Source organism: Odontesthes bonariensis, chromosome 13, assembly GCF_027942865.1.
Source record: "Odontesthes bonariensis isolate fOdoBon6 chromosome 13, fOdoBon6.hap1, whole genome shotgun sequence".
Classification (NCBI taxonomy): Eukaryota; Metazoa; Chordata; class Actinopteri; order Atheriniformes; family Atherinopsidae; genus Odontesthes; species Odontesthes bonariensis.
This window is the reverse complement of record NC_134518.1, coordinates 23,794,437-23,811,129: the sequence shown is the minus strand read 5'-3', so window position 1 is coordinate 23,811,129 and position 16,693 is coordinate 23,794,437. Positions and strand designations below refer to the sequence as shown.

General features: G+C 42.0%; 1 protein-coding gene across 1 annotated transcript; it reads left to right on the top strand.

Annotated features, from left to right (window-relative positions):
- The first annotated feature begins 102 nt into the window (after window positions 1–102).
- On the top strand, window positions 103–15,725 carry slc9a6a (solute carrier family 9 member A6a). The gene is made up of 16 exons (XM_075481693.1): window positions 103–511; window positions 2,043–2,242; window positions 2,546–2,623; window positions 2,803–2,879; window positions 2,998–3,110; window positions 4,114–4,219; window positions 7,483–7,624; window positions 7,949–8,054; window positions 9,076–9,164; window positions 9,311–9,424; window positions 9,679–9,790; window positions 10,034–10,187; window positions 11,246–11,276; window positions 11,370–11,455; window positions 11,807–11,912; window positions 12,096–15,725. Exons 1-16 carry the CDS (start codon window positions 346–348, stop codon window positions 12,366–12,368), a joined length of 1,953 nt encoding a protein of 650 aa, XP_075337808.1. The 5' UTR covers window positions 103–345; the 3' UTR covers window positions 12,369–15,725.
- The last annotated feature ends 968 nt before the right edge of the window (window positions 15,726–16,693 follow it).

Sequence of the window (16,693 nt, the reverse complement as noted above, 5' to 3'; positions counted from 1 at the left end):
ACGAATTACATCAACCAAAATACCTTATTAAGGTGCTTTTACATTGAAATAAATATCGTGCGCTGTCTGGAGAAAAAAAAAAACAATCCCTTTTAACTTCCGGGTCAGAATCGGTTTGTCTTTCTGTTGTCTACTCCCCTCAGCCCGTGAGTAATATTTGCCCCAAATTGGCTTTCGTCTCTGGCGACATCGCTGCCGTCGTCCGTCCAAGAGCCGACATGATGTTAAAGGTGACTGTCAACAGTGCCTGGAGGGCTACGCGGACCTGAGGTTCCTCGCGCTGGTGAGCTGTGTGCGTTCGTCAGTGTTTGCCGAGCATCATCATCTCAGGAGGAGGACAGTGCCATGGAGAACATCGTAACAGAAAAAAAGGCTGAGGAGAGCCACCGGCAGGACAGCGCGGACCTGTTGATCTTCATCATGCTCCTCACCCTCACCATTTTGACCATCTGGCTGTTCAAACATCGGCGGTTCAGATTTCTGCACGAGACCGGGCTGGCGATGATTTACGGTGAGATGCGCCGGCGTGAGGCGTCACAGAGCCATCCGTTTCGTGTTGTGTTGTGTTGTGTTGTGTTGTGGTGCTGATTAGATTTTAAACGACTACGTGTCAACCGTCAGCCTTTCTACTCTTTTATTTCACTGAGCACTAGCTCATCTGAAAAACATTTAGGCGGCGGGCTGTTCCCGGCAGGAGCGGATGCTGGGATGCTGAAGGCCTCTGTGCTCCCTGTTTGATCTTTAAAATGACATTAAGCGGCCAATTTGGCGTCCGAGGAGGAGAACAGTTGAGGCATAAACACGCCAGGCCAGTATTTGATTCCCCCCACTGCTCAGTAGGGCTGGTAGGAGTGATCTGATAGAAAATTGACACTTTGATCTGACTGAATACAGCAGCTGATTATTCCTTTTCAGTCTTTTCAGTTCTCTATTGGCCGAAAAATACAGATGTTGAAATAGAGTTTTCTTCAATCAGGCCCGAAAGAATATATCAAATATATATAAGTATACAATTTTTTATATTGTTTTCAGGAGACTTGAATGTTAATTGTTCTTGTCATAAACAATTTATCCTCCAATTGCAAGCAGTCTTGGACTTTGTGTCTGTAAAGGACTGGATTGCTGTTTTATTGGAATAAGGGTGCTGCAGGTTGGGCAGATCCGGTCACCTGACGGTTTGTTGGGGAAAAATTTGCCGAAACTCCTTTGACTTGGCTGCCAGATGTTGACATTTCTCAAGTTGTCAAAGTTTCCACATGCAGTGGCCTGGTGGACAGAGACTGGATCAGTACTGCAGAAAAAACCCATACAACCAGATACAGTCATGACCCGGGGTGCCCGTATTGATCATGACGTTTATTCATAAAGGGAGCAGAGCAACCAGTGTAGCAGTGTTTTTCTCTCGACGTGTATCTCATCTTTTGAATAAGTGCACAGTGTTTGGTGCACATCGTCTGGCCTTCACCTGATCTAGCAGCTGATTGTTTCAGATTTCGGCTCAACACAGTGATATCTAAGAAAAAGTTTTTGCTTTTCCTCAAATTGTAGAGTTTGGGATTTTATTTATCTGACTTTGAAGGCTTATTCCCTACAGGGTAAATGTTGTCTTTCACTCCTTTCCTCTGGGTCTGACTAACTTCAGTCTGTTTATGTAGTTTGAAGGATGACGGAACCTCCATGACGATCTATGTCTAGCTGCAAACCTCTATAATTCTGGTTTGCATGTAAATTTGACCAAAATGGAGCTTGAGCATGAAGCTTTTGGGACTTCCTGTACATATTATGTCTTTTGAGTTTCGGGTGGCTGCTCATTCTTTGTTTTTGGCGTGACGAACTAGCGATCAGAGGATTGAGAGGTACGCTGCAGTGAAAGTTCTCTATCAATGAAAGTCCTTCTACTCTATTAAATCCATTAAAAGCTGCAGGGATGGACAGAAAAAAGTCTTCAAGTTTGGCTTAAAAGAAGTTGACACCGAGATACAAATGATTAACTGACACGTTTGAATATAATCCAACCCTCTTCTCCTCTTTTCTTTCCTCAGGCGTAATTGTCGGGGTGATCTTACGCTACGCTATTCACGTCCCTCGGGATATCGGCAAAGCTTCGATGAACTGCTTCGTTAACGCCAGCCCCGCCACCCTGCTGGTCAACATCAGTGGCAAATTCTACGAGTACACTTTGAAAGGGGAGATCGGTGCTAACGAGGTGAACGACGTGCAGGATAACGAGATGCTGCGGAAGGTACTGGACGTTTTCCGACTGTCTGAGATGATTTATTTTCTTTTATGACCCAGTCAGAATTGAAATAGTATTATTTCCATATTCAGCTCAATATTTTAGTAGTTTCTAACCGAAAAGATACCAGCAGTCAGCAGTCATGTTCACTTCTGACATTTATTTATATATATATATATATATATATATATATATATATATTTGTATATGTATATGACATAAGAAGTTATCTAAGAATGCAGTTTTCCAGTTTATTTTTTATCAGTTTCATTCTCAAACATTGTGGCGTTTTTTTTGTGTGTCTCTCAGGTTACCTTTGACCCGGAAGTGTTCTTCAATATTCTGCTGCCACCCATCATCTTCCATGCTGGCTACAGCTTGAAAAGGGTACAGTAGCATTTCAGGCACTCTCTCTATGTTAGATCAAAGCTAAATTCTCATTCATAACAACACAAGTACTGCTAACGGCTCCTCTCAAAAATAATGTCCTCTTTAACATGTCCTCCTAAGTGAATGCATCTGTATGTCGATGAATGTTGATGTGGTGTTTTTCTTTTATCTTTTAGAGACATTTTTTCCGTAACATGGGATCCATACTGGCTTATGCCTTTCTGGGGACAGTTATTTCCTGTTTTATTATTGGGTAAGGGTCTCCGTTCTCCAGACACAAAACAAGAGAAGAATCCTTTATGAAGCTTTTATTTCTGTCTGTTCCTGTAGTGTTAAAGTGTCCACAGCATCACCTTCTGGTCCTCCAACAGGTCACTGATGTACGGCTGTGTGATGCTCATGAAGCAGGTGGGACAGCTGGGCGGAGACTTCTTTTTCACGGACTGCCTGTTCTTTGGAGCCATCGTTTCCGCCACAGACCCGGGTAAATATGCTCATCCTCACACTTGTAATGCTGATTATTGATTGGAGATCATTGGAATTCCTTTGAAAGGCTCAAAGGTTGTTCAGGATAGTGTACCGCAGAACTGAAAAAACACAAACAATATCCTGAGTATGCTGTGAGTATGTACTACTTGTTACAAAGTTGAACTGAGATGCAGAGAACCTCCAAATGATCCCACAAATGTGCATCACCTGAGCTGCAAATTTGTGTACAATGATTTGTGCACGATTATTAGCGACTCACAAATGCTTTTTCCTAAGCAGACAAACATCTAAAGAATGTATTACTTTCTTTTGTATTAACTCACAGATTAGATATGCGTGCGCTTAATCATCTGATGTGCATGTATCGGGTATCATATATGTGTGGATTTTTTTAAGACACTCCCAGTTTGCCTTATAGAATAGGAATAGAATAGAAAATACTTTATTCATCCCCCAATGGGGGAAATTCAAATTAGTCAAGTAGTTCAACATTTTTTAAAAATATTTACAATGATTGTATTAACAAAATCTGTGCATTCAGTGGATATATGTGCCATTTAAAATCGGGAAAAGGCTGTGCTGTTTATTTCTAAGTAGTATTTCTAAATATTATCTGCTCCTTTGTTATTGCATAGCCATATGCCTGCTCCAGACTCTTTACAGGAGCCTATAAATGTTTGGGAATCGTATTTGCCGTTCATAGATCACGTTACCATTTCCAAACCATTTTCTCTCTGTTGAGGTGGTCCAAAGCTTGCGAAAAGAAAAAAAAAAAAATTGTGGTTGGATAAAAGCCTTGAAGACCACAAAGTGCAAAAATCATTCAATTAACACAAGCCTTCCATTTCCTGTCATTAAAATGTGTCTTTTTCTCTTTAACTCCCACAACATTGCTGTTTCAACACTGAAATACAGATGACGGTGTTAGATTTCAGTATAGAACTTTCTCTGTGTTGTGTTTAAGTTATTTGCTCACGGTTTTTCTCAACGCTCCCCAGTGACGGTCCTGGCCATCTTCAACGAGCTGCAGGTGGATGTGGACCTGTACGCGTTACTGTTTGGAGAGAGCGTGCTCAACGATGCCGTGGCCGTGGTCCTGTCTTCGTAAGTCACCCGTCTGCATGCGATCGCACTCAATCTGCGTTTTTCTGAAAAATTTGTAACATGCACAAAGCTGTACAGTTTCTGATTCTTGGAGGCTGCATGTATGTGTCGTTCATCTCCTGTTGACTGATCAGTGCTTGTTAATTCACCAAGTATCGTGTTCATATGGACGTCTGGTTTAACTAGAAGTGCTCCCTCGGCTGACCCTCTGTTTTCTTCCTCCTCTTCACGGGACTGTTGCAATTCCCACAGAATTGTAAGTTCTAAGAGCAGGCAGCAAGGAGGGGCCGGGCCCTGCAGGGGGACCAGCCCACTGAACGGGTGCACTAAGTGGAGCATGGCATTGTGTGACTTTGCGGTGCCGTGGGACAAACATGACAAATCACAGGCTATTTGTTGCTGGACTCCAGCTTTTCCAACCAGGGATGCAGAACATTCCATTATTTATCAGTTTATTTTTCTTGTTCTGGTTAGCTGGTTTTTGAAGCTGTGAGTCAGCAAAGAAAGCATTTCTATTATCTTTGAGGGTTGCTGTGTGAGCCAAGGAGGAGGCAGAATGCCAGGAATGCTTAAACACAAAATGCCTTGAGATTTGTGCAGCTTGTGTGTGTTTGCGCGCGTGTGTGTATGTGTGTGTGGATGGAGGGGGGCTGTGAATGCAGACGGTGAGCAAATCTAATTTCAGAGTCATACTTGGTTCAAACAGCATTGGTGCTGCCTCTGGAAATAGATGTTTTTATTATTTTCATCACATTATATCATAAAAGTACTTCAGCTGAGCATTAAAAAAAAAATAATAATTTCATTTTTGAATAATCCTTTATTTCCAGACTCCTGTTTAATGCCAGAAACTAAGTTATTTCCAAAAGCTATTTGAGCCAAGATAAATGAAGTGTTCTCTTATTCTTTAGAATACGACCACTGGGATAGTTCGGTGTTGATACTTAATCACTGGATGACACAAAATGAAGCATATGGCTGAATTTGTTACTGCTATTTGCTCCCTAAAAACCTTTTGATTACAAGGACTGAGAAGCTTTGTGGTCCCCTCTCCTTGAGCCTCTTTTTGCTCCATCTCACACCTTGAATTTATTTTTAACAACACGCACAGTTTTGGTTTTCAAATGGAAATTTTCCACTCCAGGAATAAGTGGGATTTTTATTTTATTTATTTATATTTTTATTTCTTGAGTGCAAATTGACTCACGTTTTTCTGCGTGGTCCAACTGCCTCCACAAGGCCTCTTTCAAGGTCGTTTTCCGAGTGGAACGAAAGTAATTTCAGTGGATACTTCTGGGCGGCCCCGGAAAAGTGCAAAAATCGGCAAACTGTCAGAGATGAGATGATGAACAGCTGATGGCGTCTCTCTCGGACGCTGCCGCAAACGACACAAAATGTACCGCGTAGCCTGACACAACAGTACCTCTCGGTTTGGTTTGGGTCGGATTGATCCAGAGTTGGGTTCACCTGCACTGGTTTTGAGCCCTTGGAACTGAGTTCATAGTAGAAGTTGTCACAAAATCACCATTTTTTTACATCTAAAGTCCCGTGTTTAAACTTTTTTTGAGGAAAACTAGGTTACACCTATTAAAACAAGGTAATTAAATCCCTTCCCATTGCCAGTAGTAGCATGTTTACCCTCAGTAGCCGACGACAAACAGAACTGGAGGTGAGTCCATTAACTACCGCAACCTTGAGAAGAAGCCTGTAATCAACAACAACACAAAGAGATGGCATTACTCTTTATCTTGCAGGCTGCGTTTGATCACAGTTTTTTATAAGCACAACGTTCTGAGATAATTAGACTAGTTAATCATTTTTCAGTGTTTACTTCTGAGCAAAGTATTAATGCCTAACTATCCCAGTAAAGTCCTCTCTCACCACTGCGTTGCTGTGCCTTTTCTCTTCATTTGAACTGTTGGTGTCAGAGTCATTGCTGCATCTCTTTGGGCAAAACGAGGGCTCCTTTTTTTAATTTTATTTATAGAGCACAATTCATACACAGGGCAATTCAAAGTGCTTCACAGCTACATAAAATCACAAAAAGGCAATAAAATCATTAAAAAGAAATAAATATATATATATATATTAAAAACCCATTAAAATAGTCATTAATTAATTAAAAAGTGAAGAGTGCAGATAAAATACTTTCAGGTGTCATATGCACAGCTAAACAGAACTGTTTTCAGCCTGGATTTAAACATTGTCAGAGTTGAGGCCTGTCTCACATCTTCTGGAAGACTGTTCCAGATGTTAGGAGCATCAAACTGAAACGCAGCCTCACCTTGTTTAGTCCTGACTCTGGGCATCAGCAGGAGACCCCTCCCTGAGGTTCTCAGAGCCCGAGTTGGTTCATATGGCTCTAACATGTCAGAGATGTACTTTGGTGCTTGACCATGAAGAGACTTGTACACAAGCAGAGCTGTTTTAAAGTCTATTCTCTGAGCGACAGGAAGCCAGTGCAGAGACCTGAGCACTGGACTAATATGGTCGTATTTCCTGGTTCTAGTCAGGACTCGAGCAGCAGCGTTCTGGATGTACTGCAGGTGTCTTACAGCCCGTTTAGAGAGCCCAGTGAGCAGGCCGTTACAGTAGTCTAACCTGCTGGAGACAAACGCATGGATCAGTCTCTCTAAGTCTGGTTTAGACACTATTCCTTTGATTCTGGCAATGTTTTTTAGATGGTAAAAAAGGTGCTGATGTTACAGATTTAATGTGGCTGTTAAAGTTCAGGTCTGAGTCCAATATTACCCCGAGATTTCTAACTTGATAGTTAGGTTTTAGAGAGAGAGTCTCAAGGTGACTGATAACACTTTCTCTTTGTTTCTGTGGGCCACAGACAATGATTTCAGTTTTGTCTGAGTTTAGCTGGAGGAAAGTGTTTTGCATCCACACACTGATCTGTTCGATGCAGCGACACAATGTATCTACAGGCCCGTGTTCTCCTGCCGTCAGTGACACGTAGATCTGAGTGTCATCTGCATAGTTGTGGTAGGATACATTATGTTTCTCCTTTCAACATGTGACGGCTGCAGAGAGACCCACAGCTGTGAAGGAATTTTCAGTTATTGGCAGAAATATCTGCCTGAAAAGGGAACTGTTTGCAGAACACGTTGAGCAGTTACATTCTAAAATATAAGTGAACATTTTCTGTGTGCCGGTTTCACCTTTTATACTTATTATATGTGTAAATCTCTAAACCTGAATGGACTCTGTACGCTTTATATATACTTGCTGATACAATTTGTGTTGTTTTATATCAGGTCGATTGTGGCCTACCAGCCACAAGGAAACAACAGCCACACCTTTGAGGTCATGGCGATGCTGAAGTCCTTTGGGATGTTCCTGGGAGTTTTCAGCGGCTCCTTTGCTCTGGGGGTGGCCACAGGACTCGTCACCGCACTGATATCTTTTCAGTTTTTTTTTTTTTTCTATTTTTGGACTAAATTAATTGGCTAGATCCATCTTTACACTGCATCAGAACCTCAATGATGGATTGCAGTTATCCATTACATTTATTAGGTCATAAGTAATATCCCAGTGTTGGTTTTCTAATGTCTTTTTGTGTGTCAGTTCAATAAGCTAAGTGACAAACGGTCAATATTTTATGAAATGATAAAGGAAAAACTTTGTCTAAGTTAGACAGTCACTGCAAGACTTCCGAAACAGAAATGATTGTCCATTGGATGGCTGACAGATTGTGATGGAGTCCTTGACTGTTGTCTGTACGTGACTAAGTTCACCAAGCTGAGGGATTTCCCGCTGTTGGAGACGGCCCTCTTCTTCCTCATGTCATGGAGCACGTTCCTACTGGCGGAAGCCTGTGGCTTCACAGGTGACAAACGCACACATTCACAGACTCGTACAGACCTGCATTGCGGTGTTATTCTAAAGGATGCAAGCGTGGTTCACCGGTCACATTAACCAAGCAAAAAAAGCAGGAACCGTTTCCAGGAATTAGGGTATTTATATTCCTCAACCCCCTCCTTTCCACCACAAGAACCTGGAGCTAATCGGAGTTTGATGGGCCCCATTACAGACATCCCAAGTCTCCCGGAAGGTCCGGGAGTCTCCCTGATATTGATAGTTAATCACGGATGCCCGCGAGTAAGATAAAATATCCCGGATTTTAGACTATTCGAGGGAGTTTTTTTTTTTTTTTTTTTTTTTTTTTTTCAATGCGAGTGAGAGCGTGCAGGCAATAAAATAACTTGTGCACCTTGCGCCTTTCGACTGCGCAGGCACGAGAGAGAGAGTGGTGTGGGGAGAGGTTGCTTGTGAAACCTGTCTGTCCAAAGCGACGCTCTGCTCAACGAGCGTCCAGGGCGATTGCATGTCAGAGGGCGGCTTTTAACTTTGATTCGTACTGCAGGGATAGTTGTTACTGTTTGTGAATTCAACATTCTCACACGCTTAAATCGGCTCGGGAGTCAGTGGAGGCGGTAGGGTGATCTCCAGTCTAGTCCAGTCCAGTGTCTGAAGAAAAAGATTTAAGACTAAGGCTCGTGTGGAGACTGCAGAAAGGCTGTTTATGAACTGGTTCTGTGTTAAAACAGCTGAAGGGCACTTTGTGCTTTGGCTGCTCTGTGGTTTTCTTTCTCTTCTCCCCGACATTCCTGCGAGGAGTTTTGAGGAGGAATAAAACACTTTAGCAGACTTAATTAGCTACTTTGCTCTGTACCTTAGACCTCTGTGGAAACACAAAAGATCCAGACTGGAAGTTTTCTTTTTGCTCTTCAAAAAAAAAAAAAGCCTCAGAACATTTAGGTCATGGATGCTGCTGTTTGAAATATGCCTAATATTGCTAACTCATTGTAATGTTAATCGATCCTCTGTCTTTTCACGGTGTGCTGCAGGTGTGGTGGCAGTGCTCTTCTGTGGAATCACTCAGGCCCACTACACCTTCAACAACCTGTCTCCTGATTCTCAGAAGAGGACCAAGCAGGTCAGACCACCGCCACCACCACACAGCGCGTTGTTTTATTCCAAATCTGTCCCAGAACTCCTCACGACAGTGTTTACTCTGAATTGTACGTGCTTTTTCTGCACATAATCTAAAGCAGTCTGTTTCATTTCTGTTTTTTTTTGCAGCTGTTTGAACTTCTAAATTTCCTAGCAGAGAACTTCATCTTCTCCTACATGGGTCTGACCCTGTTCACCTTCCAGAGCCACGTCTTTAATCCGATGTTCATCGTTGGAGCTTTTGTATCTTTTTGCACCTGGTGCTTAGGAATTCCTGTTCACCATCCACAAAAGCTTCACATTTCTACCAGCTTGTTGGTAGAAATGAAGTGAAGCTTCGTCTCTGATTTCGTCATCTCGCCGGTTAAACTGGATCGGTCTTACAGAATACAAATAATGGAATTGATATGATGATATTTAATCTTGATACAGCATGAGGACATTTTAGGAGTTCATCTGTTTTTTAGTATGTTCTCCTGAACCTCACTCCCACACAGCTGGCAGTGTTCCTGGGCAGAGCTGCAAACATCTATCCTCTCTCATTCCTCCTTAATTTGGGACGACGCAACAAGATCAGATCCAACTTCCAGCACATGATGATGTTTGCAGGTTAGTTGGGGCACAGATAAGGATGTTTATCGTGTTCTTAATATTGCACAGATGTGTTCTGTGTTGATGCCCTGGAACGCTTTCCGTCTTTAGTTATCCACATGAGAAGATAGAAAGATAAAGCACACAGGCTTGTAAACAGAGATGACCTCGTTTGTCTCATCTAGACACTTGCATGCTTCTCTATTTACAACATCGTCTGTGCTGTGCTGTGTTGTTTTTTTTTTGTTTGTTTTTTTTCAGGCCTGCGGGGCGCCATGACTTTCGCCCTGTCCATCAGGGACACAGCCACATACGCCCGTCAGATGATGTTTTCAACCACTCTTCTACTCGTCTTCTTCACTGTTTGGGTTTGTGGTGGCGGAACCACTCAGATGTTGTCCTGTCAGCGCATACGGTATGCCTGTCCTAACCATTCCTGGGTGGAATGACTTTTTAGTTGGAATTTATTTTAAATTCTTTCTGTTTTCCCTGAAAACTAATCTCTGTTGTTTAAAGTCGCATTTTGTAAGCCATCCATGCCCTAAAATGGACGTTCCCAACCTGGAAGTTGACATAATCAGATCCTCAAAGTCTGTAACGTTCAAAACTCTGAATGTCTGAATTTTAGTTTTTGAAATCCAGCTGTTTTGACGATTATTTCATCATGATTCTACTGTATATGATGGCTTAATTCATTAGTTGTGTCGGTTTGTTTGACGCCTACAGGGCTTTCGACGTGACACCTGTTCACTAACTGACTTAGGTTTTAGGCTTTTGTTGATCTGACTGTCGGTGAGTTATTGAAAGAATAATCTTTCACTGCAGCCCTCTAACTTTTAACTGCTTGGCCAAACTGTTTTGGCGTGTCGGGTCAGGAGCAGACAGTCACCGCGTGATGAGAATGTGGGCCGGAGTGAGTTTGATATCGTAGATGCAAAAGCAAACAAAAGTTCCCGTGTGAGCTGTCATGTCAAGGGATTACTTTAGTTTGTTGCGGTAAGATAAAAACCAGTGTGTGGAGCGCCTCTTAGTTCACTTCCTCTTTGTGCAGGGATGATGTTTCTCTTCCTCACTGCTCACTTTTTCAGCATTGCAGCTTCAGTAAAAATGCTGGCTAAAAATGCCAACTCATCTTGTTTGACATTAACTGATATGCTTGAGCTACACTATCCAGAGTCTTACAGTCTACAGACTTCTGGCAGCCGTTTGGCAGCATTCAAAAGTCAGAATGCATCATACATGTTTGACTTTTTTAATTTTTTTTTATTTACATAATCACATGTGTTTCGACACAAGAGAGAGGTTTAGCAGAGATCAGTTCTTTCTAATGCTCATTTCTGTGTGGCCTGTAGGGTCCCCATGCGTACCCCATCCAGTTTGTGTCGGTTTATAACTAAAGCCTGCAAAACGAGAAATCTGCTTCACAGCACTGCTCTGCAGTTGATTTGCATGTGTTTTCTTTTCATTCAACAGAGTGGGAGTTGACTCTGATCAAGATAACTCTGTAAGTATGGAGTTTTACCGCAGAATTCTTTCTGCTCAGTGGTTCTTTATAAATAAAATGGATAAATGGATCAAATGCTCTGCCCTGGTTTAGGTGAGTATTACTGACGGATCAGAGAGAAGAAGCACAAAACAAGAAAGTGCCTGGCTTTTCAGAATTTGGTACAACTTTGACCACAAGTATCCTTTTACCAAGGTGTGATTTAGTTTTGTGTAAGGTCTACGATTTTATTTTAAACATGCCCAAACCACATGCAGGGGAAAAAAAAGATGTTCAAAACCAGCAGTGACTACGTAAGTTCATATCATCGGGCAGCAGAGGGAGCTCCACTTGTAGATTTATGGGCAAATTGTCTCTTCTGTTCCTTCTGAAGTACAGAGAGGATTCAGTTTCATGCTTTAGAGTAAAAGATATCAAACAACTTTGATATTTATCACTTTCCTCTTGTGTCTAACGTTCATCCGGGTTTCCCAAAGCAGTCTATTAGTGCTTATTTATATGGTTGATGTCCTTGATTTGAGCCTCTCCAGCTACCTGAAGCCCATCCTGACTCACAGCGGCCCCCCTCTCACAGCCACGCTGCCTCCTTGTTGCGGCCCCCTCGCGCGCTTCCTCACCAGCCCCCAGGCCTTCGAGGTCAGACTCTGGTTCATAATAGAACTATTTTTGTCTGAGTTTTGTTTATCTTTTTGTTCTGTATTAACAGTTGGATATTTTGATTATTGAGTAGACAAGGGAACGATAATAATCTTAAGCCAGATTGACTGCTTTAAAACCACTACCTGTTTGTGAGTATGACATTTTTTCCTTGTCCACCAGAACGAGTGCCAGCTGAATGATGACGACTCCGACCTCATCCTCACAGATGGCGATATCAACCTGAGCTACGGCGACATCACAGTCAGTACAGATGCCACAGGCGCCCACACTAGCAGCGGGCCGGGCTTCGCCGGCGCCGCCACCTCTGACGACTTGGACAGAGAGCTAACGTACGGAGATCACGAGCTGGTGATGAGGGGCACACGCCTGGTGCTGCCGATGGATGATTCGGAGCCGCCGTTCGGCGACCCCCCTCAGCTTTTAAGGATGTGAAACCAGCGTTTGATCGCAAACCCCCCGACAGCCGTCCGACCCAAACCGACCCAAGCCAATGAGCAAAAGACCAGTACTTGACTCTCCTTCATTCACTCCTCCATTTCATTTTTATTGCACTTTTCCTCACTCCTCTTGCTTTTTTTTTCCACTCCACACCTTTATTTAAGTTTTTTTCTCACTTCCTGTGTAGACGAATCACTGTTTCTACCTCATTCCGTTTCGGCTCATTTCCTCAGCTCTCTAGCACCTAACATTACTGTATCATAGTCCTATTTATTAGCTGGGTTTCATGGGTTTTCGATGACAGTTTTACATAGTCTGGCCCATGTTTCTGTCTGTCACCTAACTGTAGCATTGCACAGAGTTCTAGCAGCATGTGTTAGTGTGTAAATGCAAGTACCAACCACTAGCTAATTTGTTGATGTACAGTATATCCCAAGAGTACTATATCTTTGTTATGCATGCGGAGGATGCTTGTTGTTTTCACTGTATTTGACACTTATGGCTTTTTTTTCGTTTCGGGTCTGACTTTGAATGTTGCTGCCTTTTCTCTGTGCATCAGAGGGTTAGAGCTGACCCAGTGGACAGCTTTACTGTGCGTGTGGTTGCGATTAAGTGCCTGGGAATTGTAGTTTTAAGCATGGCAACCCATTTACTCGGTTGAGCTCTGGGAGGCAGAGCTGCTTCAGGGTGGGCAGCCGTTCAGTTTTCCTTTGTTTAAAAAAAAGAAAAGAAAAAAAATATTAAAAAAACACGCACCTCTGTCTGTAAGGTAGCAATATTCTCAGTGGGTGTTTGGGTTGACAGTTTGTACTGTTTGCGTGTAAATAACGTGTTACAATGTGATGCCACCGGTGCGGTGTGACCTGGCAGTGAAAGTTGTGGATCTCTCCCAGTGACCTTAGACTGTGACATACAAGGGAGGCTTTACACCTTATTTTAGAAGCTGATGCCGCTCACAGGAGAACGAAGGGCTGCTGTTGTGACAACGAGATCCAAAAGAGCTAAAGTGGGAAAGCTTTGTGCCATTTCTCTCCTGAATTTTGACATTTTCTGAAGCCCGAACGCACGTGACCTTACAGTGTTTTGTATGCTTTTTGCTGCAGAGCTCGAGTACTTTAAGCTGAATCAAAATTTCTTACCCATTGTGCTATTTTCACACATTTTCTATATGACAGCTGCATTGATAACTAGAAAATTATATTTTCTCATAAAATTTAGCTGAAAAACTCATGTATAGATACCTGAATTTGACTCTAAAATAACATAATCCTCTAATACCCTTTTTTTTTCTTTTTATCTTTTGAGTATGATCTTGGCAAATCAGGGAGATGATTGTATCCGGTTTCAAGGGGGCTGCTGCAACAAGTGATTACTTTCATTTTTCATTGATCTGTCATCGATTATTTTATTTTTATTTTTTATAACAATAGCGTACAACAGCCAGAATAAGTTCCCTAGCTTAAATCTTACATATTTCAGCGTCTGATAAACAGGAAACAGTCAGAACTGAAGATTTCTCTGCAGCTGTACTCAAAAACACAATTTATCAGTGCTTAATCTAAAACTGTTGCACGTAGATCTTTTGTGTATTACTTAGTAATTAATCTACCAGCTGTTGCAGCACTGGATTTTGCACAAGTGTAAGGAAGTAATTTGCATAAGCCAAGCTCACCATATTGTGAAACAAATGAATCCATCCCTGATGAGAGCAGATATTTACACTGCCACCACGGCAGATCATCATTGTGAGAACTGCCAGAATGTAACAGCAATTGTTGTTTAAATGCTGGATATTGTGTGCTGTACACAACAGGGTTCTTGAGGGATGAATGGTTTGATTGTTGACATTTAGTAAAGAGCATTAGGTGCATATAGTAAAGCTATATTAAAAGTTACTTGTGGCATATTGTGTTATATTGGGGCTGTTTTTAACGGACGTATGAGAAGAGCGGAAGGTGCGGTGAGCTCAGCAGCTGTTGATGCGGGTTTAACAGGAAGCGTTGATAGGACGTCGCCATGGCAACACTGTGTTGAATTTGAACCGAAGCCAGGAAACATTTGGTGACTTGGCTGAACACAACAGTTTTGTGTTCTGGCCTCTTTGTGAGCCAAAGAAAAATAACTGAGCGCATGCGAAATGAACGCCACGAGGACGATGATGGGGTTAAAGAGAAGACGGGGAGACGTTAATTCAAAACGGGTGAACACGTAGACCTGCGTTGGCGTGACTGTTCATGTTTTGGGGATGATGCAGAGGTGGAAGGAAGAGCATGCTTGTGTATATATAACTTTTCCTTTCACACTTATCTTCTGCTGTGCAGGAGCTTCTAATTTAACTGTTTTGTTGTCTTTTTTTTTTTTAATCAGGCATTCCATGTGACATCACATCATCTGTTGTATGATTTATGATTTCAACAACTTGATATTTTTTTTTGTTTCTGTTGTGAGTGTATTTTTGAAGAGGGTGAATAATGAAGTTTAAAAAAAAAAAGTCAAATAATTTGCACTCATGTATTGAGAATGTTGTGATGTTGTATTTTTTTGTGAATAATGTTTTGTTTGATCTAACAGCTGCTTTTATATTATCTTGCTTTCTGTTTTTGTGGGTGTTGGGGGTGGGGAGGGGGGGGTAGTAACAAATTCATGCTGACTCCATGAGAGGTGAATTATTATTCAGTAGACGTTGGGTTCATTGTGTTGCTTTGTAAAGAACATTGTCACATTGCAGTGGCAGACGAGGTGTTGAAAACCTTTCATTCTATCGTTCCATCTTTTCAGGTACTTTGTATTATGTGTGTCTGCAACAAGTCGCTGTTTGAATGCTGCCATGACATCTACGGAGCACGAATCTTTGGCCGCTGAAGGTGGGAAAAAAAGTTTTAAAACATACCAAGCAGAATCCCGTGCCGCTGTCCGACACATAAAGCTAACTCTGTGAGGGGTGATCACGGTCTTGGTGTTTCGACTGCTGCTCTGTTCCGTCTCTGCTCTCTAAATGGTGACTTGTAATAAGCTTTGATCATCGGAAATCTTATCTAAAGTAGCTGACCAAAGAGGGCTGCTGTGCTCTGTGTTTTCAGACACTCCACTCTGTCTTTATACTGCAAATTCTATGTGTGTGAAAGAGTGTGTTTGTGTGTGTGTGTGTGTGTCTTAATGCCTACAAGTGTATATGGATGTGTGTACTTGTGTGTGTGCATCTGAGAAAGAGAGAAGCTGTCCTCTTTTCCTCTGTGTTGCAGGTACTGACTGTTTACATCTGTGTACATATACTCTCACCTGTTCATGTGCGTGCAACGATCAATAAACAGGAGCCTGTGCTTTTGATTAAAGCCCTCGCTGTAATAGCCACCTCATTTAATGTGTTTACTTTTTTTCATTGGATGTCTGGATTGTGTGAGGAAAGATCATCCCTTCTACAAGAAACGCAATGCTTGATCAATCCCAGAGGGGATTTTTTACAACTCCTGGCAAATGCGATGGAGTCACCATACTTGGAGGATTTTCATTCAGCTTCTTTGTTTTGTAAAAAAAAAACAGAGAGACGGAGAAATGTCTTTTGTTGATTTGTTCTCTGGCTTTTATGACGGCTTGAATTCTTCGAAGACGTCACTAAATATTCTCACTCAGAATAAAAAGTTAAGATGTTCCCTGTCTCTGTGAGGTTGCAAGGAGGTAAACATGAAAGTATTCAGAAAGTTATTCAGTTTCGCCTATGTTTTAATTCTTTGCGTAAACTAGTTTGATATTTACAATGCTCATTATCTTATCAAATAATCACATCTAGCTTGATAAATGACACAGCAAACCTTTACACGAGTCACGTAAAAAGCCACGATCGTGCCACTTACATGTGTTGGAAGGACAGTGGTGTGGATGTAAAATGTGGACCCCGCCAAGACTGGCAGCGTTTAGTTCTCCAATGTGCAGTTTTTGCCAAATATCAGGTAACATGCTCCTAATATGGGCACAACTCCCTCCAGTCTGCTCAAGAATGTCTATCTGGCCGGGTTCAAGTCCAGGGAGGAAATAGTGATTTTAAGGAGCCACTTTTTGGACAATTCCCCTGTGTTGACAAAGTTTCTCACTCATTGGAGTATAAGTGCGTTCTCTCTTTAATACGGTTTACTTACTGACTTTTTGTTTAGTGAAATGAGGCCTCGTAAAAATGATAACCGACCTCTTCCAGCCATTTGTCCACAAAGGAAGGAACGGCTCTTATGCCACAACTGTTATGATTGTGTCTTCATTATGCCAACAAAGCTGCTGTGTGTTTACAGTAATGGGATGGCTACATGTTCAGGTTATATATAACCTTG

Excerpts from the sequence above, each read along its gene's own strand:
- slc9a6a (XM_075481693.1), top strand. The coding sequence starts at position 346 with ATGGAGAACATCGTAACAGAAAAAAAGGCTGAGGAGAGCCACCGGCAG. Across the intron at positions 2,880-2,997 it reads ATTTCCTGTTTTATTATTGG|GTCACTGATGTACGGCTGTG; the intron begins GTAAGGGTCTCC and ends GTCCTCCAACAG. Across the intron at positions 9,791-10,033 it reads GCACATGATGATGTTTGCAG|GCCTGCGGGGCGCCATGACT; the intron begins GTTAGTTGGGGC and ends GTTTTTTTTCAG.